The 21924-nt window shown below is 37.0% G+C and overlaps 3 protein-coding genes across 7 annotated transcripts in view; 1 reads left to right on the top strand and 2 right to left on the bottom strand.

The window, feature by feature from the left end:
• LOC126380794 (neuronal calcium sensor 2) overlaps positions 1-1080 on the bottom strand; it is a 61323-nt gene extending 60243 nt beyond the window's left edge. The window contains exon 1 of the mRNA XM_050030400.1: positions 887-1080. The gene's annotated coding sequence lies outside the window, so the exon portion shown is untranslated. The remainder of the gene's footprint in view (positions 1-886) is intronic.
• The window catches only part of LOC126380793 (neurocalcin homolog), a 67417-nt gene extending 65887 nt beyond the window's left edge, over positions 1-1530 (bottom strand). The window contains exon 1 of the mRNA XM_050030398.1: positions 1351-1530. The gene's annotated coding sequence lies outside the window, so the exon portion shown is untranslated. The remainder of the gene's footprint in view (positions 1-1350) is intronic.
• Positions 1531-3539: 2009 nt separating this feature from the next.
• LOC126380765 (activated Cdc42 kinase-like) overlaps positions 3540-21924 on the top strand; it is a 33119-nt gene continuing 14734 nt past the window's right edge. For 2 of the 5 annotated variants that reach the window (XM_050030363.1, XM_050030360.1), the window contains exons 1-13: positions 3540-3688; positions 3774-3852; positions 4625-4805; positions 6378-6551; positions 13460-13609; positions 14499-14647; positions 15097-15237; positions 18946-19105; positions 19373-19504; positions 20188-20285; positions 20456-20552; positions 20931-21161; positions 21736-21901. In XM_050030363.1, coding sequence (XP_049886320.1) covers positions 3685-3688; positions 3774-3852; positions 4625-4805; positions 6378-6551; positions 13460-13609; positions 14499-14647; positions 15097-15237; positions 18946-19105; positions 19373-19504; positions 20188-20285; positions 20456-20552; positions 20931-21161; positions 21736-21901 — 1762 coding nt within the window. In that variant the 5' untranslated portion in view covers positions 3540-3684. Of the gene's footprint in view, positions 3689-3773; positions 3853-4624; positions 4806-6377; positions 6552-13459; positions 13610-14498; positions 14648-15096; positions 15238-18945; positions 19106-19372; positions 19505-20187; positions 20286-20455; positions 20553-20927; positions 21162-21735; positions 21902-21924 lie in introns of all 5 variants that reach the window. The other 3 variants (XM_050030361.1, XM_050030358.1, XM_050030362.1) reach the window with 2 other exon arrangements.

Below are 21924 nucleotides of genomic sequence, written 5' to 3'. Positions count from 1 at the left end.
AAATGTTGGACTGACATAGAACCATCGCTCACAATAGCCATTGACAGACTGACGAGGAATGATTTCATCCAAACACGGCCACACGCTTGCCAAAATGTTTTTTTTTTTTTCAGTTAAATAAAAAACCTACAACATATTTTAAAATATCTAGCATACCTAATCAAGATAAATTAATTACTGTTATGGTCTAATAATAGCCATAAACGTATATAACTTGTAGTTTGGAAGGTGTAGGGAAATTAAAGTTGAAAACGGCTTCATTTGATAAATTTTTAGTATAGTATTTAGGGTAGTAGGTAGTATGTAGGGTAGGTAGTATTTTTTGCGATTGTAGGGAGGATATCAAAGTGTAACATATATTTTTTGTGGATATTTTGGCCGGCTAATTTAGGAGGAGTAGTAATACGAAAATGGTCATATCAGGTATACAGAGGCCTTAAGGGTGCTGTAAATAAACATTGATTTGATTACATGGTGCTCAAAGTTGATAACAAGACAACATGCAGACAAAATTGTGGATGGTCGCCAATATTGTGAGGAGATGAAATGTGGTTTGTTTATCACTGAGTAATTGCAATTGTAATCACTTTTCATTTGTATGCATCACTATAATAATTAAAATAATACCAGATAACTCTTTGATATGAATAGAACACCATTTCAAAATAATTGGTATACTACCTACATTATTTTATGTAACCTTTTCTGCAGCAGATCAAACACATACTTATCAGACTTACTTTTGAAACTAAAATAGATATTAAAACACATTTCGCACAAGGAAATTAAGAAACCCTGATATACAATACTAATTGATAAAAACAAACTTGTAATGCAATGCAAAAACCAGTAGAGATATAAAATAAATAAATGGAGTCACACTCACCTGAGACATAGTCAGTTCAGGATACATCTTCATTTTTCAGAAAACTTTCAGTTAGATAAGCTTATAGTCCCAAACACCAATTTTCAAACTATACATTACTTAATTTGTAACAATAATAATTTCAAAAGAAACCCTATAACCAATCCAACTTTAAAATTAAACAAGATAATTATTTTACAAAATGTGTTTTTCATTAATAGGTAATTACAACTTATAAAGTAACAAAACAATAGGTTTGACATTTTGAAACCACAAAAATTCATTTTCAACTCTGTCTTGACCAAACTGTACAAATTATGTAAACAAAACTCAATGATCTCCAAGAATCTATATAAGCCGCCTACCTTAAAATTATAAACAAAATATTTTTATAAAACTACGAGTTAAGTGGTCAACCAAGAAAATTTGTTAAATTTTGTTTCAAATTATTTGTCATGACAAATTTAACAGAATGTTGTACCTACATTGCGTAAAATTCACATTTCACTTTGAACTTTGCTTTCCCACTTTTAATAATTCAAAAAAGTCCTATTCTAAATACATGTCTTTTTATAAATTTCAGAATTGACAAGTATATCAAATTATCTCCCACTGCATTTTGTAGAATCCTACGCCATATTTGCAAAGTATTACAGTGTTGCCAGAATGAATCCTAAAAAACTGCTACCTAAATAACTATCTTTCTATCCGTATATCTACTGGATAATCTGATAGGTCAATAATATTTGTCATTGTCACATAGCTATCACATAATGTATATTAAGTCCGCTAGTGGGTCTTCCTCGGTGTCATGAGCACACCGTTTATGTTAGTCTCCGATCTTAGGATTCCGATGTTATCCCAAGTGCTACTGAGATCTATTGTTCTACCTACACCAAAAAGAATTAAAGCCATGAATAAAATTATGGCTGTACCTGATTACACAAACTTTAAAGGTCAATTGCAGTCAGTTAGTTGGCAGAATACTTATCGAGTCCTAGTATATATACTGACTATAAGTAATCCAATTTAGATTTTAATCATTTATTCACCTCGGACACTTTACTTCAAAAATTCTAATTTACACAGACACTACACATTAACGTTATCGTACACACGCGTAAAACTGAAAGGGGGTGAGGTAAACCTAGCTCAGCCGCTGGTGGGAGCGGAGAGTTGCCATTCTATGTCTTTGTATAATCTCTTGCTCTCTGGTGTTCGTACAAGTGCGGGCTCCGTGCTACGGATATTGGTCTAGAAGATTCTTCTGTAATTCAAAGTGAATCAGAGTGTGGTGTAAGATTATGTCAGTTTTCAATCGTTAGTGATTTAAACGATTACGTTTTTTATTTTATCTAATACCTATTTAACTAAGGCATGATTTCTTTTTATATGAACAAACCCACTCCATTTTTATCTGTATTGTAAAATCTTGGCTTTTTCCTTTTGACAGCGATCTCTTGTGAAATCCTAAGGAGGTCATGACCCACAGATTGAAAAAAGTGGTCAAAATAGGTGTGCGATACTCCTTTCACCCTTTCATTCGACATGGGAGATTTGTTTTCAGAGCAGCAGCAGGTCGTTCTGATTATGCCGGATACACGCAGATTTATAAGACAAGTGTACGTAGCACATGCCTCGCCATGAAAATGCAATCTACATGTGTGTAGCTACTGCTTGATCGAAACACGAGCTATTTTAATGAGGAAGTATCCACACTACGTTCCCAAAACAAATTACACATGTTGTTGTACCGATTTAACATGAAAATTACCTACTTTCTCCATTTCTTGGGCTTGGGTACGTTTCCCTCATAATATAATCCTACTAAAGACGTTTTATTTTTGCTCTAGCAACATTTTTTTGACATATTTGAAAGGAAGATGACATTGACGTTTTCTTGTTTTCTTAGGGACAGGCAGCAGGCAGGCTACAAACCTAAGACCATGCTGCCAAGTAAGTATTAAATAGAGTAGGTAGGTACGCGCCACGAGAGAAGTCGCGCGGCCGCGGCTCTGGCATCGCAGTATAATGAATTAATAATATACTTATGTATTATTATTAATTTTAGTATTTTGGCATAGAATTATTATGTTATGATTATTAATTTACTTCTATTGAAATCCGTGGGACATTTTGACATCCCTTTGTCTAACGATCACCGCTCAAATACTTGGTCCTTGTTACCGCTCCGTCCGATTTTACCGGTTACATTCTCTAGCATGCCCGAACTGTTCAGTTCAGTTCAGAGCCCCTCAGAGCCCCAACTAAAACATCCGAAAAAAGATCGTCAAGGTGCAGTAGAGTTGCCAGATTAGAACTTATTGGGAAAGTTTTGGGGAAACATGAACGGTAGGGAAAACATTGACGAAATGCTTCCCTATGATATTTTTCATTGTTTCAGCTAATGCAGCCCCAGTTTGAGCTCCAGCCTTACCTATTTTATGGACATTGAAATTACTTGACTTCGATTGTGTAGCGGCGGATGTTTGTTGTGTGCTGTCAATGTTCAGTAGTTTATGATGTGATATGATTACGTGGGAATCTTATAATAGCTTTTATTTTACTTCATAAAAAAGTTTGGAAAAATATTCTGAATATCGTTTTCGGATTATTATTCTTGTACGCATTGGAGGAATTTCAAAATACGTTCTGGCAACCCTACGGTGCAGTTTTTGGTTGCAGTTTAGTATCAGTAGCTGCTAAAACTAAAGTGCCAAGCAAATGCAGCACTTACTTAGGTCTTAGGTTTTTCGAAATTGGCTTATTGATTTTATTATACTTCTATCACAATAACTCCCACTTATAAAGATCTTAATATGGGTAAGTTCTGGATAAACAGTTCTCGGATTGTTTGATGTAAGATGAAGTGTATGCTTAGTCAAGTATCGTGGGTTTCTTTTTACAGAAAGTATTGTAGACGATCGAGAGAGCTTGAAAGATTTCCTTGAGGAGGCAGAACTTCAACAGTATTACGAGTTGTTCAGGTAAATGTATTGAGTTAACACAGAATTCTTTTAAGTTACCATGTGTGAAGCTTCCCCAATATAGATTTTCTTCATCAGTTTTTATTAGAGATCCAAGCTCTGCGTAGGCCGACGGGTGCGTTTATTTTTAGAAATGCTAATTTTGATCCTAACTTAAATATGTTTTCATTTTATTTTATGTAGAATTTTTGTCTGTCTATCATTTTTACTGTGTATGAATGGAAACTTTTTTTTTCTTACATTTCTTTTTATTTTCTATTCTTTTTACAGCCTTTTATTTATTCTCTTTTGTTTTAAACATGTTCCTCAGAATCAGATTCTTGGCCTTTTTGAATGGTTTCTTGCCTTGCATTGTGAATTTATTCTGTTCTTATTTGTTAAATGCTTATGTGAATGAGTTTTTGATTTTTAAAGTTGTAATTTATTGGTTTAGTAAGATGATTTTTATTCATATTTAAGGAATTTAATGATTTCTTCGTGTCTAACAAGCTTATAAGTACAATACTGCTAAGCGAAAAGGAGGGTTATTTGTTTGACAGCTATGTATGCATGTATGTTTGTCTGTTCCCTCCTGATTTGAATCTTCTTATTACTGTATTGAGGTGTAAAATAGGTATATGCAAATGCAACTCTTTTTATTAACTTTTAGCTTTAGTAATAAGTGCTTTGTAAACAATACTTACTGTACAATTCAAGTTGTAGATAAATGAAGACCCCGTAAATAATAAAAATGTATTATCCCAATAAATAAAAAAATAATCTCTTATTACAGAGACATTTTGAAAGTGACAAAAGTATCTCAACTAAAGTTTGTGGCGACAGAAGATTTAGTTCAGATTGGTCTATCAAAACCAGAGCAAAGAAGATACAAAAAAATATACACAAAGTATTTCCCAAATCCATACATTTCTAAAATAAAAAAACTGCTGAGCTCAAACAAAAAAAATGAAGCGGTAAGTTATAAATATTATATGTTTTTAATGTTATGTATATATTGCCTTTAAATATAGTAAAATTGAAATTGTTAATTGTTTACTGCATTTTTGTACACACCCAGACTGTTACACTTCCAGACACATGTATCGAGCCACCCTGTGTTCTATGTTATCTGTTTTTTTATGTAATGTAAAAGGACTAGACATTGAACATATTGCTTGATTCAACAAAAAGTTGTTATGCATATTTGAAACTGGCATATTCAAAATTAATTTTAATCCAGATTTCTGTTCTTCCAAATTTGATTTCAGGGTACTAAAAAAGAGTTGTGCAACTTGTTTTTTGTATGCTTTTCCTAGAGTAACAGTTACACTGGATTTCGAAGAAAACAAATGTTTGTCTAAAAAATTTTGTTTGTCCCATAATGCTCTATTGGGTCCGTGTCAGGGCTTCTTGCTGGCCATTGCCTAACTGTGATGCCGACGTCATGGAGGTATTCGTTGTCAATTTCTGCAGTATGCGAAAAAAATGAAACTTTGGCCTACTAACCCAGCATACGGCATTACATGAGTTTCTTAGCATTGCTGAATGTATCGGTCAGCATTCAGTGGAGGTTACGCCGGTCCTGTCACCACCACCTGTCCAGTTTTGCCATCGATCGATATTCCCCCAAATTGTCCATGACCATAATCCCCTATCAAAACTCACTTTCACCTTAAAATAGCACTGCGCAAATCGCTCTGTTTGACATAGACAGACCTTCCTTCTTCCATCATTACCATACAGAATAACTTTGGTTTCATCAGTGAAGAGTACCTGGCTCCACTAATGTTGAGTCCAATTCAAATGTTCACGTTTGTCCAATTTGGGCCCATTGGCTGGGTTGTGTGGGTACACCACGTCCAATGAGTCTTCTTCTCACAGCACGAGCACACACAGCTACTCCGTGAAAGTCTCGAAGCTTTTTTTGGATCTGTACTGAAGTAAGATGACGATTTCGTTAGGTTATAGTGATCTTGTCTCTGTCGTTACTTGCGATCGTGGTCTTACGGCGAACGTAGCCGCCGATCTCTAGAAATCGATCGTACACTCTTGAACAGCGGACATGTGCAACAATATGGAGCTATGCACTTATATTTCGTTGACTGATGTGACCTGATGATGGGCCACAACTTGCGCGGCCACTTTAGGAGCAGTATCTATAATTTTATCGACTAAATCCGGTGAACAGTGCATAAAACAAATGAAAAACGTATTTACTGTAAAAAACACACACCACTAGACTTAAATTAAATAACCAAATTATCGAGTTAAAGTCCTTTAATTTGAATTTTCAAATATCTTATTCTTTCAAAAGGATACACACCACTTAGCTGGTTTTTTGTTTTTTATTATTCTGAATTCAAATTTTAAACAATAGGACGATAAAATTAATTTTGAATATGCCAGCTTCAAAATGGAACACATTTCCTTGTTTAACAAAACAATAATATAATAATAATATGATTAATTAACATTACAACACAGGGTGACTCGAAACATGTGTCCGGAAGTGTATTTTGCAATTATTTTTTGTATTTTTATTTCAGTTTCCACACGGGCACACTTCTCTCCCAATTGAGTTCCAACCGTTCACAGAAAACAGTGTCAAAGTTCCTACGAAACACATTATTTCGATTGAAGATATAACCATAAATAAAGAACTTGGAATGGGCCAATTCGGTGTAGTTCAACAAGGCACCTGGACGACGGGGAATCAAAGAGTAAGAATTATATATTTATATAAGACCACACCGAAAAATTATTCAATACAAAACTGTTAGGGTTCGTAATGTTTATTTAATTAATTAATTATTATTAGATTATATAACTTAATAACAGACGGAATAAAGTCGTGAATCTGTGTCACGACTTTATTATTTTTAATTTGGAACTGGCATATTATTTCATTTGTTTTTATTTTGATTTCTTCTTTTTCGAACGGGAACGTTTTCCCGCCTTTTTGAAAAGGCGGTGACGTGGAATTTTGTTCGGTTGCGGTAATCTGTTATGAAGAGTTGAAGAGTTAACATTGTTTATGAAAATATAACATTATTCAAGAGAATTGCTGAATTGTTTGATTACGACGAGCACCTCCCCACCTGAGAGCAGTAGTGTTATCACATTTCAGAAGTGGGATAAAGTTAAGTACACGCCTAGTTATAATATACATTTTTTTATAAGTAATAAGTAAATTTATTTTTATATGATATTGTTGCGCTATGTGCTCTTACTCAAGTCAAGTATTTTAAGTAATTAATTATTAAATGTCTATCTTGGCATATTGTAATATGATGATGTTAGTATAGGTACATGTAGGAATGAATTATACCGATATTTTAAACATAATATTATAATAAGTGTATGATTCTAATTAAAGTAATAATAGATTGAGAATTATAATTGATCAGTCTTATATATTTTTTCCAAAGCAAGCTTCAGATTATTATTATTTTTAAATAGGTATAAACATTTTTAAGCGTGTTTATTTTTAGTAAAGGACTAATGTAATGTATTTTCTGCGAGATTTCAGAATAATGAAATTACAAGAGTCGGGACCTTGTGACACGCAGTGCCACGCCAAGACCGGGTTACGATCAGCCAGATTGTGCGCTGCATGCTGAGCATCGGCCTGAGGAGCATGCCGATCGCCGGGCTGAGCTGCACGCTGAGCATCGGCCTGAGGAGCATGCGGATCGCCGGGCTGAGCTGCATCCTGAGCGTCGTCCAGAGGAGCATGCGGATCGCCGGGCTGAGCTGCATCCTGAGCGTCGTCCTGAGGAGCATACGGATCACCGGGCTGAGCTGCATCCTGAGCGTCGTCCTGAGAAGCATGCGGATCGCCGGGCTGAGCTGCATCCTGAGCGTCGTCCTGAGGAGCATGCGGATCGCCGGGCTGAGCTGCATCCTGAGCGTCGTCCAGAGGAGCATGCGGATCGCCGGGCTGAGCTGCATCCTGAGCGTCGTCCTGAGGAGCATACGGATCACCGGGCTGAGCTGCATCCTGAGCGTCGTCCTGAGGAGCATGCGGATCGCCGGGCTGAGCTGCACGCTGAGCGTCCATTTGAGCCGCATGCAGAGCGGCGACCTGAATTGCATGCAGAGCGACATGCGGAGCGACGTGACGACGCGGGACAGTTAAGAAGGTCACGTAGATAAAAATATATGTATTATGAATATTTAAACATAGAGGGATGGTCTTTCATCACAGTCTCGCGTGTAAAGCACATATCAGAAATTAATATATCACAAAATATTTCTGTTTGGTAACAATACCAATGTTTGGTTTAAAAAAAAAAAGTAAACTAATGTGTCTCGGTGTATGTAAAGACCACAACTCACTTTGCTATGCAGAAATTCCAGGGCCTTGCTAATACTTGATAGCTTCAGTTCTATTCTTTTACTACTTCGGTTTAAAGATACTTTACTCTCAAAAAACACATACAGTCACTTACATGAGAAGAGAACTTATAATTTAACTTAATAACTAATTTATACAGTGTCGTACGCACCGCCATACTTAATATCGCGCGAAAAACACATCACAAAAACCATATAGTCATTTACTTATTTTGTAAAAAAAATATGCTGAGCTAGTTTGTACTTAAATTTATTGAGCCTATGATAGAGGTGTTGCTACCTATTATGAAAAATGACATGTTTAACCAATGTGATGTTAATATGTAGGCGAACGTGCAGTGGATTGTATTGTTCATGGTATCCATATACTATAAAAGTGAAAGGTCATTAAGACATCACGAAGTCTCAGGAACTGCGAGTGCTGGGAGTCTTAAATTTTGCTTGGGGGTTCCTTTAGAATGTACGTACTCATTAAGAGATTTTGCGAAATTCAAACGCCAAGGAGATAAACATGGGTGGCAAAGTTTGTACGAAACTTCTAGTGTTAATAGTAGGTTATCTAATTTACTAGAAAATACCCATTATTTAAATAAAGTAAAACGTATTTAGGTAATTATCTTTATAAACAATCCTTACGAAGGGGTGAAATAGGGGGAGTAAGTTTGTATGGAAAATATTTAATTTTTATAGCTATCGACTCCAAACTCACTACCCGTGCGAAGCCGGGGCGGGTTGCTAATTACCTACAGATAAAATAATAGGATCTGGTATTTTGGCTTTCTTGGCTCTCACACCGAAGAACTTTTGCAATTATTTTTTAGGCAGTACAATGATTCTAGTTTAAGAAGTTTAGTTTACTTTAAGTTTAGTTTAGTTTTAGGAAAAATGAAAGGGAAGAGAGAAAGGGGTAGACCTAGGAGAACATTTATGAAACAAATAAAAGAAAAGGTGCAGGTCGTGTCATATCAGGAGGTGAAGGTTTTGGCGGGAAGAAGAGAGGAATGGCGATTACTCCACCGACAAGAGCGCAGATCTCAAATAAAGAGAGAATGTTCTAGTTAGAATCATTTGATTTAATATTTGGCTGATTCATATGTTGGTTGATAGTTATCAACCAGACCGAATTCCCATCAGAAACAAAATCTTCGATATTGCTAATGTAGTGGGTTGAATCAAGTTTTAGCAGGTACACTGGCCAGATAATCACTTGTCACAAATGTAAGGAGAGGGGACAGTTTTATACGTTGTTCCAAGTCATTAATTAAATTTACATTTTGTTGCATACAGAGGTCACCAAGTTGGAAATTGTTTTAGTTAGGCGGAGGATAGAAGAATTTAAGGATATTAATTATTAAAAATAAAACATTGTGCATTTATTTCTATAGATAACTAAAAAGGTTACCCAACACCAGAATTTATCTAGGAAGTGGGCTGTCAGTAAAATATTTGTTGATTTCGGCAATGGTGTTTGTTTGTTTGCTCATGAATTAAGAGTCCCATAATAACATTCCTTCGTTTCTCCTTCTATGGTTTGTGAGATGGAATGCTAACCTCAGCAACCTAGATGTCAGAGTTTTTATTGGGCCGCCAAGGTCATGGTTTATGTAACGACTATGTACTTACATCAGTAAATAGTAACCGGGATCAACGGTTTAATGTGATTCTCAAAGCGCGAAACGTCTTACTTTCGGACAATCGAATGATCAGTCTTTGATGTTTTAACCAAACTGGGGAGTACATTCCCTCATTAATGAAAGACATAGTTCAATCGTTGAAAGAGGTATCGCTATATGTAAGTGTCAATGGAGTAGATGCTCGGATTGTATGTAGAATCGTTAATGACAGTTTATTAGACATGCCAGTAGTAATCGGACCGTCTTAGGACCGATATTGACAATGACGTGCCCCATCCGGGTTCGTGTAGCAATGTGAAGTTATTATTAAAAATGACGTCAACAGGTGTGGTCGAGTTTATGGTGCACTCTCTGTAAGAGCCCAGACTCATGTCAAGTTGAACGGTAGCGTTCTGTTGAAGAATAGCAGGCAAATCTGATAAGCAATATTTCGTACGTGTGAGAATTTTTTATCATTGCCAAAATGGACGTGTGGATGTTTTAAAGCCACCTTGTTATATATTTATTTTTGTCGAGCGGTTAGGGTTGTAAATAGTGAACCAGACAGGTGTACCTACCATAGAGGTATGAATGTGGCTTCGACCAAAGTCAGGACCATACGATGATAAGGATGGTAAAGCGACAGACATAGAAAGGCAGCAGTTATTAGATTTGCTCTATAAATACGTACAAGTATTATTTTGCATTATCACTTTAAGACTTGGGAGTACTAATATTAACAGCGGTGAACATAGAATTGGGTAGTTTCCTAGTTCAAAGATAAGGTATGAAATTGTGATTGATAAATAAAGACAGATCTAAAGGTAAAAATAAACATTTTTTTGTTTCTATTTAGCTTCTTTATGAATTTTAATAGGGAAAATGTAATTAATAAGTGCGACATTTGGGCATGTTTTTCTACGACGTCACGGGTTGTTTTTTTTTTTTTTTCATACGGGTTCCATAGTAATTTCGTGTTTTGGGGTTTGGTGAAGGGTGACTGATTTGACTAGTTGAGAACTACCCTATTGAATAGCCAACATCCAGCTGTATATTGTCCTTATTAACGGAATAGATAAAGGAAAAGGAAATGGAACGTAATATGGTAGGTAATATGTTAGAGGCGGGTGTAGTAAGGGAGTATGTTTCAGAGTATGCTAGTCCTACTTTAGGAGTTCGCAAAAAAGAGGGGTTCGCTGACGATGTGTAATGACTATCGAATGTTATTATTAAAATGATTATGCTTGTGACCGAAAATGAAATAGCACGACTCAGCGGCCAGGCTTGCTTTGTTGCGCTTGATCTCGCGTCATCGGACTATTTATCGTTATCACGGACGATCAGCAAAGTTCGGTCGGACGGAGTTCAATCGTTTGCCATTCGATCTGGCTGTATACTAGCGGATGAAGAATATGATCTTGGACTCTGCTCGTTTTATCAAGGCAACTTGGTATATGGACAATGTTCTTATCTTTGGGAAAGATGTGTTTTTCAGATGATAGAAATGAGATTTCTTGTGTGACACGATACATTATTTAGGAGACTAGAATGACTCATGTTGATGTTTTATCACGCAATTCTATTTCGGACACAGCAGACATTCTCCCATTCTAAAAATAACTAAAAAAATGTTTTTATAATGACGGACAGAGCAAGGAAAACTTATGCCTGCATATTTGGGACCGTATTGGGTCAATAAAATTTTAGGCAGTAGTTACGCGCTACGCAAAAGAAGCGACCAACAACGTTTGGCTGCGGATCATAAGATGTTGTGTATACGTATGTGGCGGTTTTAGACGTAAATGATAACAACTTTTCAAATTAAACATTTTTGTTGATGTATTGTAATTTGTGTTGTATAACTGTGAGAGGCATATAGCTACAGAACAGTGTCTATGTTTCAGGTCAAGTATGTGAATTGATTGGTTCGTGTCTTGATGAGAGCAAAGCAAAAGAAACACAGGCTCAGCTACTGTCACGAGACTTCTCGATTAGCTCAGATGGGAGACCTCCATAAGGATTTAACGATTGGCTCAGATTGGACGCCTCGATAAGGTTTTAACGATTGGCTTAGATTGGATGGCTTGATAAAGATTTATCGGTTGGCTCAGATTGGACGCCTCGATAAGGTTTTACCGATTGGCTCAGATTGGAGACCTTGGAAAGAATTTATCGATTGGCTCAGATTGGAGACCTCGATAAGGAGTTAATGGTTGGCTCAGATTGGATGCCTTGATAAAGATTTGTCGATTGGCTCAGATTGGACGCCTCGATAAGGATTTAACGATTGGCTCAGATTGGAGATCTCGATAACGATTTATTGATTGGCTCAGATTGGAGACTTAGATTAGGATTTAACGATTAGCTCAGACTGGAGACCTCGATAAGGATTTAAAGATTGGCTCAGATTGGATGCCTTGATAAGAATTTATCGAATGGCTCAGATAGGATGCTACAAATTATTTGTATGAATCATTAGTTTAATAATGGGTAACCGATTGATCGGATCCTAAAAAGTTTTCAAGGTGATTGAATAGGCATCGTATCTTGTTTTAAAAAATATATTAAGTACTATTGTAATTAACGAAATACAAAAGTAACGTAAGTTTTAAGTATTTTTTTTTAAATGATTCATATTTAGTTTGTAAATTAATTTGCAATTTTAGTTATTAATTTTCTTAATTTATTTTTTTGTCTTATTCGTGTGATTTGTTACTAAAACTTAAGTTTTATTAATAGTATTTTTCCTGATGGTTAATGCTGTGCTTACCTACATGTTATTCGTTAAGATTGGCCAATAAGTAAAGTTCCTACTTATTTGATTAAGTATTGTTTAAAAGATTCTGATGCAACTTTGTAACATAATTTGCTACTATAGTTATACAACAGTTACGATATTTGAGCCTGCTATTATTGTTTTATTTATTACTAAGTATCTGTAATTTATTGTTAAGATTGAGCAACTGACCAAAGTACCGATTGTTAGGGTTCCACCGGGTGTCGTGCGCGGGGACGCACACGTTGTCAGGATGGACGATTGTTAGGGTTCGTAATGTTTATTTAATTAATTAATTATTATTAGATTATATAACTTAATAACAGACGGAATAAAGTCGTGAATCTGTGTCACGACTTTATTATTTTTAATTTGGAACTGGCATATTATTTCATTTGTTTTTATTTTGATTTCTTCTTTTTCGAACGGGAACGTTTTCCCGCCTTTTTGAAAAGGCGGTGACGTGGAATTTTGTTCGGTTGCGGTAATCTGTTATGAAGAGTTGAAGAGTTAACATTGTTTATGAAAATATAACATTATTCAAGAGAATTGCTGAATTGTTTGATTACGACGAGCACCTCCCCACCTGAGAGCAGTAGTGTTATCACAAAACATATTTCAAATAATTATTTTTAAAAAGTGTTAAGATTTGATGTTATTTGTGGTACACCGGCTTGCTTCACAATCGGGGATCGCCGGTTCGAAACCTAGCAGAAAGCTCGGTGAGGTGTGGGTACTTAGTTGGTCTTGAGATGGAGGTACCTCTGATTACCCCAATTGGGATATAGTCGTGAGGTTATGTTTTAAATGTTTTATTATACTTCAAAAGTCAAAAAAGTCATACACATTCTCAACAATATTATGATGATATTATATGTTACAGTTACAAGTGGCTATAAAATGTCTTGGGCACGAGCGGATGACATCAAACTCCACAGAGTTCCTGAAAGAAGCGGCTGTGATGCATAGCATAGAACATCCAAACATTGTCAGACTTTACGGTGTTGTTCTACATCTGGACTCTTTGATGTTGGTATGTCTAGACAGGGCCACTGAAGTTAATGAACAATAGAGCTATTTCAATACATAGTTACAGTTACAAGTGTGTATTTTAGACTATAGTAGAGTCTAGTGCAGATAATAATTTCTAGTAATATTGAAACACTTTTTCGGCCCAAAGGACTTGATACCAGGCCAAAATCTTTAAAAAAATCTAGTACTATCTTAGACTAACATTTTACATACTGGTATTAAGGCTCGTCTTCACTAGGCGAAATTTTTAGACAGCCACATGTACTCTAGACACATCGGGCGATATCGGACGACGTCGCTAGGCGCTCCAATTATAATGACAATTGTCTGCATTTCCATTGACGCGGAGCTGTGCGGAGAGGAGCGGAGATGTGCAGGAAGCGCCCAATCACCGCGAGGGAGTGAGTGACAGAGCGTCTTCGTTTCCCGCTCTCTCGAATGCTGTGATTGGTGAAATTCTCCGCCCATCTCCACATCAGTGGAAACCCGGCCTTTATGTGTCGGGCGATGTCTGGCGACGTCGGTCTGATGTCGCCTATTGTTTCTGGGCACACATGCCTTTTGGAAACGAAGCTTAATACTAAAGTATCAATTATTATTTGATGTTCATAATGAAATATTGTAGATCTCTGTAATTACTTTTGTTACCATGTATATGAGTCTGTCACTATGTATTATCAATGTTATTGTTGCTCCTTTGTAGTATGTGAGATGTTTTGTTTGGTTTGTAGTTTTAGATTTTCTGTAGATTAAATTAGTCTTATGCTCTATAGCATATGATGAATTTATTTGTTCGATGATCGCTGTGATATAAACTACAAAACTGAATATTTTGGAAACTAGACTCAATAAAAGAATGAGACAAACGATACAAATATCATTTTTTCTAGGTAACCGAGTTGGCGCCTCTGCGGTCCCTCTTGGAGTGCCTGCGGGAGGTGTCTCTGAGGACTAACTTCCCTGTGCCGAATCTCTGCGAGTTCGCGGAACAAATCTGTGATGGCATGACTTATTTAGAAAACAAAAGACTGATTCATAGGTAAATGAAGTCATATGTTTGTTTAGCTCTTAACTCCTGGGCAAGAGGTGGAGTTTTGACTGATAAGTGATGAGGTCATGAGATTAGCATTTATTTAGCATCATTATTTATATAGCATTCCAAATGTCTGATAGTGTAAAGAATGAGTAACAAGCAGGTTCCCCGAAAAAATGAACTGGGGGTCTATAAATGCCTCATTGTTGCAATTCGTCTAAAAAAGCAATATTGCTATTTGTCATTTGTTTGCATTGCGCACTTACTTTTGTATGCGCAAATCTCAAATTGCAATATTGCTTTCTTATATGAATTGCTTCGATGTGTCCTTTTTATTAACCCCCCTGATCGATAGATGCCGTTGGATGTTGTACTATTGTATAATAGTAGCGTTCTGAAATTAACTTGTTATAGTAATGTACATATTTTTTTCTAATGATTTGTGTTGGTTCCAGGGATTTAGCAGCCAGAAATATCCTGGTGTTTAGCAAGGACAGAGTAAAAATCTCTGACTTTGGTCTTTCTCGTGCGCTGGGTGTTGGGAAGGATTACTACCAAACAAACTACAATGTGAATCTCAAATTGCCTGTCGCTTGGTATGTATTTATTAATTAAAACACATAATAACGGGTTCTTACCGCGTTTAAATCAGGGAAATATGAGACACCCACAGAGGGAGTGAGGGAGTCTCATATTTCCCTGATTTAAACGCGGTAAGAACCCGTTATTATGTGTTTTAATTATGATAATGGCGCCGATTCCTGCAGACACCGCCTAATTTTATTTTAAGTTATATCCGTCATTTTCATATCCGTCGAAAAGGAAAGGGACGGATGATTCACAGCTCTTAATTTTAGGAAGAATGAATAAATGAATGAATAACCCGGGCGAATCAAAAGGTACGTCGCTGGTATGCAATCCGTTTGACGTGCTGTCTACTTAACTGTGTCGGGTTATTGACGGATGTAAAATTTTTAGACGGTTGGTTTAGATTTGTGCTTAAAATTGACGTGTGTTCCATAAATTTTATGCTTGTCGATTACCCGTCCCTTTCTTTTTCGGCGGATAAGAAAATGACAGATATAACTTAAAATAAAATTAGATGGTATTTATAGGAATTAGCACCAATAACCGCGTAAACTTAAAACAATGTATTTATTAAGTTATTTATGTTCTTACTGTAATAATTAATTATTTAGAAGCTGCTATAATAATACTCAATGTTTTAAAATAATCAATGGTATCAGAAAGAGCAATCATATCTTTACACCGGCGATAGTCTTGTTTGGAGAATTTGTGACTTACACCATAGTGTCACGGGCTCGTACTCTTTAACTACTAAATTCGACTTTATACGTTTGAATTTATGTTTGGATCATAGATAATAATTATCACGTGGTATCCAGGATTGGTGTCCGAATACCTCGCCAATATCAATAGGCTCGCCTATTACATGGGTTTTTTTTTTTTTAAATAAAAATCGTTTATTACCTCCACAACATAATACATAGTAATAAGTTACATTTTGACTTAAGTAATTAACTTATGTTTGTGGAGGCTGGATTTAAAAACAGCTTGCGAGAAATAGGTTGTTGGCGTCAGATCTGGCAACCCCTGTTGCCAGCTATTGTTGATGCACGATCTTCTTATCGTGTGGCTTGTGAGGTAGAATACCAACTTCATCAACCCTGGTGTCAGGGTTATTACTGAGCCGCCAAAGGCCCCTGACATGGCACATGTAACGACTACTCACTTAAGTAAGTAGTAACCGGGACCTACGGCTTAACGTGCCTTCTCTCTCTTATCTCTTACTTTCAGACGATCTGGTGATCAGCCAGTAACGTCCTAACCAAATTAGGGACCACAAAGTAATTTTTGTGATATGTCCCCACCGGAAATCGAACCCGGGACCTCCGGATCGGGAGCCCAACGCTTAACCACTGGACCACGGGGGTTGTTCACGATATTAGCGAGCAAAATCAAAGATGACCAACTCAGTATTAACGTATAATAAAGAGTAAAATATCACAAAATTATAATATTGTAAAAACCTTATTACACCCCCGTTGCTAAGCGCCATAAAATCAACAATACCTAAGGCAACGGGGTTTGCCAGATCTGACGCCAGCATAGATATATACTATACTAGCTTTTGCCCGCAACTTCGTCCGCGTGGCGTGTTATAAAAGAGAGATCTTTGTGTGTGTGGGACGTGGGAGTGTATGTAAAATTTCAAGCATCTAACTTATCCAGTTTAGATTTTTTCATATAACATTTTTTTTCCCGCTAACTCCCATTTTTCAAAATACAGCCATAACTAAACTTTATATTTACTAAGGTATGCATGCATGCTATATTGAAAACATCTACTCGTATCTTACGCAGTTTAGATTTTTTCATACAAATGTTTTTTTATTGCTAACTCCCGTTCCCGTTGGAATTTTGCAATATCCTATTGCAACTAAGCTTTTATGCATGCCAAATTTCAAGCGTCTAACTTAAGTGGTTTAGATTTTTCATACAAAAGGATTTTCCCGCTAATTCCCGTTCCCGTGGGAATTCTTCTAAGCTACATCCCTTCCAAATTTCAAGTGCCTACGTTTAGCCGTTTAGGCTGTGCGTTGATATGTCAGTCAGTGAGTCAGTCAGTTTCTCCTTTTATACATTTATAGATACCTCTGTCTACCCCTTCGGGGATACAGGCGTGATGCTATGTTTTATTTGTGTATGTTTGTATCCTCATCATCTCATACAAACGGATTTTGGCAACTATGCTTCCTCTCAGACTTCCTGTTCTGCGATACCAGGACATTCGTAGACTAAACAAAAGCTTTGTCACATTGGCAAAAAACAATAGTTGCATAAGTATTTTATTTGCCAAGTAGCTGATTCTTCGTTATTATAACAATGAAGTCAGTAGGAACTCCCATGTTTATTTACGGCTGTTTTGAATAATCTTTTATTTGCCAAGTAGCTGATTCTTCGTTATTATAACAATGAAGTCAGTAGGAACTCCCATGTTTATTTACGGCTGTTTTGAATAATCTATCTATCTATGGTTTTCGCTTACTAAAGTAACTTTTGACAATTATTTCCACGTGTTTTGTAGCAAAATATGTTGAATAAATATATTGAAAACGGCCGTTAATGGCACGCCCGTAATCCCCGAAGGGGTGCGCTGAGCCGATAATGAGAAGTAATTAGATATGGTAACTTGCTACTAAATCCTACAGGAGATTTGGTAGGACGATCGCCGTATACACAGACACCTTGGTATGCAGCTTAATCGACTGCTAAGATCGGTTACGTCAGCCATATAAGAGCGCATTTTAGGCGTTCCTAGATCGGAGACTTGTCGCCATGGCCGAATACGGCTGGGAAAGGATATACTAAATCCTAAGATCGATATGATGGCCGAGGTGATCAGCCCATCGCTCATATATGATGCATCTTACTATAAAGGACCCATCTTTCGGTTATTATGACATGCATAAGATGGTAAGCAGGTGAACTCCCATTTCAGGCAGTAGGATGTCGCACCCATCTCATTACCCTCCGGTCTTTTCATTTCCGCTTTCCTGACCAAAAGATCAGTCAATCCCGTTTTCACCTTCCAACCCGCGAAGGGAGAACCAGCACAATACAGTTTAGGAAACGCCTTTTCCTCACGATGTTTTCCTTCACTGCATATCGTGTTCAATTAGGAAACTATATAATAATAATAATATAATAATATAGTTTATTGTCAACAGTTACAGTAACAATGTTTAGTACATTGAGCTTATTTTTAACTGGAACATGGTACAAAGCATGGTCCACTGACTTCCAAACTAAGTGGAAAACTTGTGACTTGGAAAGCAGGGTTCCGTCGTACATATTTGTGGAAACAGTAATATTATAATCTAACTGTAACAATTACAAAAATCATAAAAAAGTAAGGTTATATTTAAACAAACAGAGTGTGTGCGTGTATATGTGTGCGCACGTGTGTGTGTGTGTGTGTGTCTGTTCGTATACCTGTGCATGTGCAATGTCTCCGAGAACGACACGTCTGATAGAGCGAAGTGGAAGAGAAGTATGAAGTAGGCAGACCCCACCATTAGATGGGAATAATAAATGCCAAGGAGAGAGAGAGAGATTTCCAGTCACTATACGTAGTTAAACATAACATGGGGTTTCATTTTAAAACGGCTTTAGGTCTTAAGACCATATAATACCAAAGTTCAATCAATATCTCAGCAAGGATTATAGGCGTAATTTTATGCTACTTATGTGTACTGTTAAAGAAAGTAACGATTGAGCAGGTGTGCGCCGGAGTGCATCTTATACCTGCGGTTCACGTCGGCGAGTGACGTGTGGGCGTTCGGCGTGTGCTTGTGGGAGATGTTCACCTACGGCTTCCAGCCGTGGGCCGCCTTCTCCGGCCAGCAGATCCTCGAGGCCATAGACGCTCCTAATTATCAGGCGAGTGTCATCACTACGCAAAGTATAATGATCAGTTAACGTTCGTATGACCATATAGGAACTCTACCATCTCTTTTTTTGCACAGAGTTTGGATTCAAAAGAAAAAATAATCTTATAAAAAAATATTGACTGAAAATATAAAATAACTCCTAGACAGAATATTATCGATTTTCTCTAGTCACAACACTTTCCGGTGTATTGCACTGCACTTTAATTATCATGATTAAATATGCGTAAAAAAATATTTCAAATTTCTTAAATTTCAGAGGTTAGAGCGGCCAGAGTGTTGTCCAGAGGCGTATTACACGACAATGTTAGAATGCTGGTCGCATGATCCAAATGACCGACCAAAATTCAAAGACCTAAGTCCTAAGTTGCGGGAATTACGACCTGAACAGGTAAACATGTTTTTTATTATATTCTAAAACGTGTTTAAATGACTATTGTTATTATTAGCGTTTTGAGGGAGCAGCTACTTTTGTTCTTCTACTTTTCTCTATTTCCCGTATTATCCTGCCGCCTTACCAGGTGGCTGATTTCTTAGTAAAATAACCATCGAAAAAATCTTGATGTGTATGAATATTGAATATCATCCGTAAGTTTATTTTGAGTATAATGGCCCCGATCCCTGCAGACACCTCCTAATTTTACTTTAAGTTATACCTGTTATTTTCTTATCCGCCGAAAAAGAAAGGTTTGACGGCTCTTTAATTTTAGGAAGAATGAGTAAATGAATGAATAACCCGGGTGAATAAAAAAGGTATCTCGCTGGTATGCAAACCGTTTGACGTGTGCTGTTAACATAATTCTGCCGGGTTATTGGCCAATGTAAAATTTTTAGACGGTTGTTTTAGATTTGTGCTTAAAATTGATGTGTGTTCCATAAATTTTATGCTTGTCGATTACCCGTCCCTTTTCTTTTCGGGGATAAGAAAATAACAGATATAACTTAAAATAAAGTTAGATGGTGTTTACAGGAATTAGCACCAATATTTGTCTAACCGGTTGATTTAGAAGATTATTTTATAAGATGTTTATAAACAAAAGTTAACTAGTTTAAAAATAAATGACTCTTTTTCAGGTTCAAACAACAGCGGATTTCCAGAAACTAGAAGATGGTAGACGAACTAATTTCCTGGAATACAAATCTGGACAGATCATTACTGTGCTGGGCAAAGAGTGAGTTTTTACTCTTAATTTTTCATATTTCTCTATCTACTGAAAACTGGTTCGAACCATCTAGAATTTGTATTAAGATTTAAATTTTCTCTTAGGTAAGCCCATTATGATCCTACAGTTGAGAAAATAAACTAAAGATTAGATAATAATGTAAAATTCAACTTATGCAGGAATATGACTAAGAGTTCGATGTGGTACGGAGTTCTCCCGGGAGGCGCGTGCGGAATGTTCGACCCTAACGTCACGAAGCCCTATATTAAACCAGACGTGAGTACTTGAGCAATCGCCTCTCTCCTTCTTCCATCTATGTAGGGTATTTGATGTGAAAATATTATACAGGTTACATTACGCCATACTAAAGTCAAATGCCCTACCGCTGTGTGTTTCAACAGTTTGCTCTCACTTCATGTTTTGGCTCAGACAATTCTTTTCTGCTCAACTCTGGTACATTTTAAGAATGGGTAATATTTACTTACTTAAAAAACATTATGAACGTGTATTAAATTTAAAATCTACATGAAAGTATTACCCGTTCTCAACATAACTTGGGAGACATCGGGGTCGAGGTGCAATGTGGGCTTTTGTGTTAATATTCTGGAACATCATTGTAATAACCTATCATGATCATCGGTTTCCATTCAGAAGTCAGTGTATCAGTTGTCGGGGTCGTTGTCCCCGCATGCGAGCCGGCGGTCGGCGCGTGCGCCGCGGTCGTCGCTGTTGCGATCGGACGTGAAGCGGCACACGTACACCGGCAAACGGACCATACAACGCAGTATGATCTCCAGTCCGCAAGGAGACGTGAAACATACAGGACACGTGGGCCTCGACGGAGCCTACTTCGGTGACATATCCTTCCTGGACCCCGCCGGATGTGTGAGTATGCTTGCTGCTGCTGCCTCGTCGAAATGGAAATAGATTTTTTTTTGTGCATATATTTTTGTTTCCGATGGCATTAATCACGCGGCGGAAGGAATTAGTTAAGCGTTTCCTTTTGATACTGATAACTGTTTCCATTTTGTGTAGATAACAGCCACGCCTGTGCTCATTTTGTTGTTTACACGTTGTATTTGTGTTAATACGGATTATAAATATAACGTGTAAATGGTCATCTATCTTGGAAAATTGGTTTCTGGGCCTTGATCATTCTTTCTTTCTAGATGACGGACTTCTGATTTCATCATTTACCATAACACCAGCATGCTGAACTCTATGCATGGGTTGTTTTGTCTTATTTAGAATCTTTAGATGAAATTCATTTCGCAATATTTTTTTATATTTTTCGCCTCGTAGAACTAAGCGGTTAGTATCCTAAGGTTAGTATATAATTTTAAGTCATCGAGCTACTCGAAGGACTTAAAATTATATATGTAGGGCACACACATATACACACTTATTGTTACTATTTAGGTGTGACTCTTGCGCATTGATTGTTTTTCTGTGGCTGCAGCCACCTCGCCAGGTAGTGACTCCGTACAAGCCGTCGGAGGACTTGGAGCAGGTGCCGCTGATCAACCCCAACTCCCCCTCGCACCTGACCGGCGCCTGCACCACGCCTTACCCGCTGCTGAACCCGCGCGACGCCAAGACTGACTGCGATGAAGTCGACCTAAGTTGTAAGTAGTATTCAACAGTAATT

This window comes from Pectinophora gossypiella, chromosome Z, assembly GCF_024362695.1.
Source record: "Pectinophora gossypiella chromosome Z, ilPecGoss1.1, whole genome shotgun sequence".
Lineage (NCBI taxonomy): Eukaryota > Metazoa > Arthropoda > Insecta > Lepidoptera > Gelechiidae > Pectinophora > Pectinophora gossypiella.
Note: the sequence above shows the minus strand (reverse complement) of the source record. Positions and strands in the feature narration are given on the sequence as shown.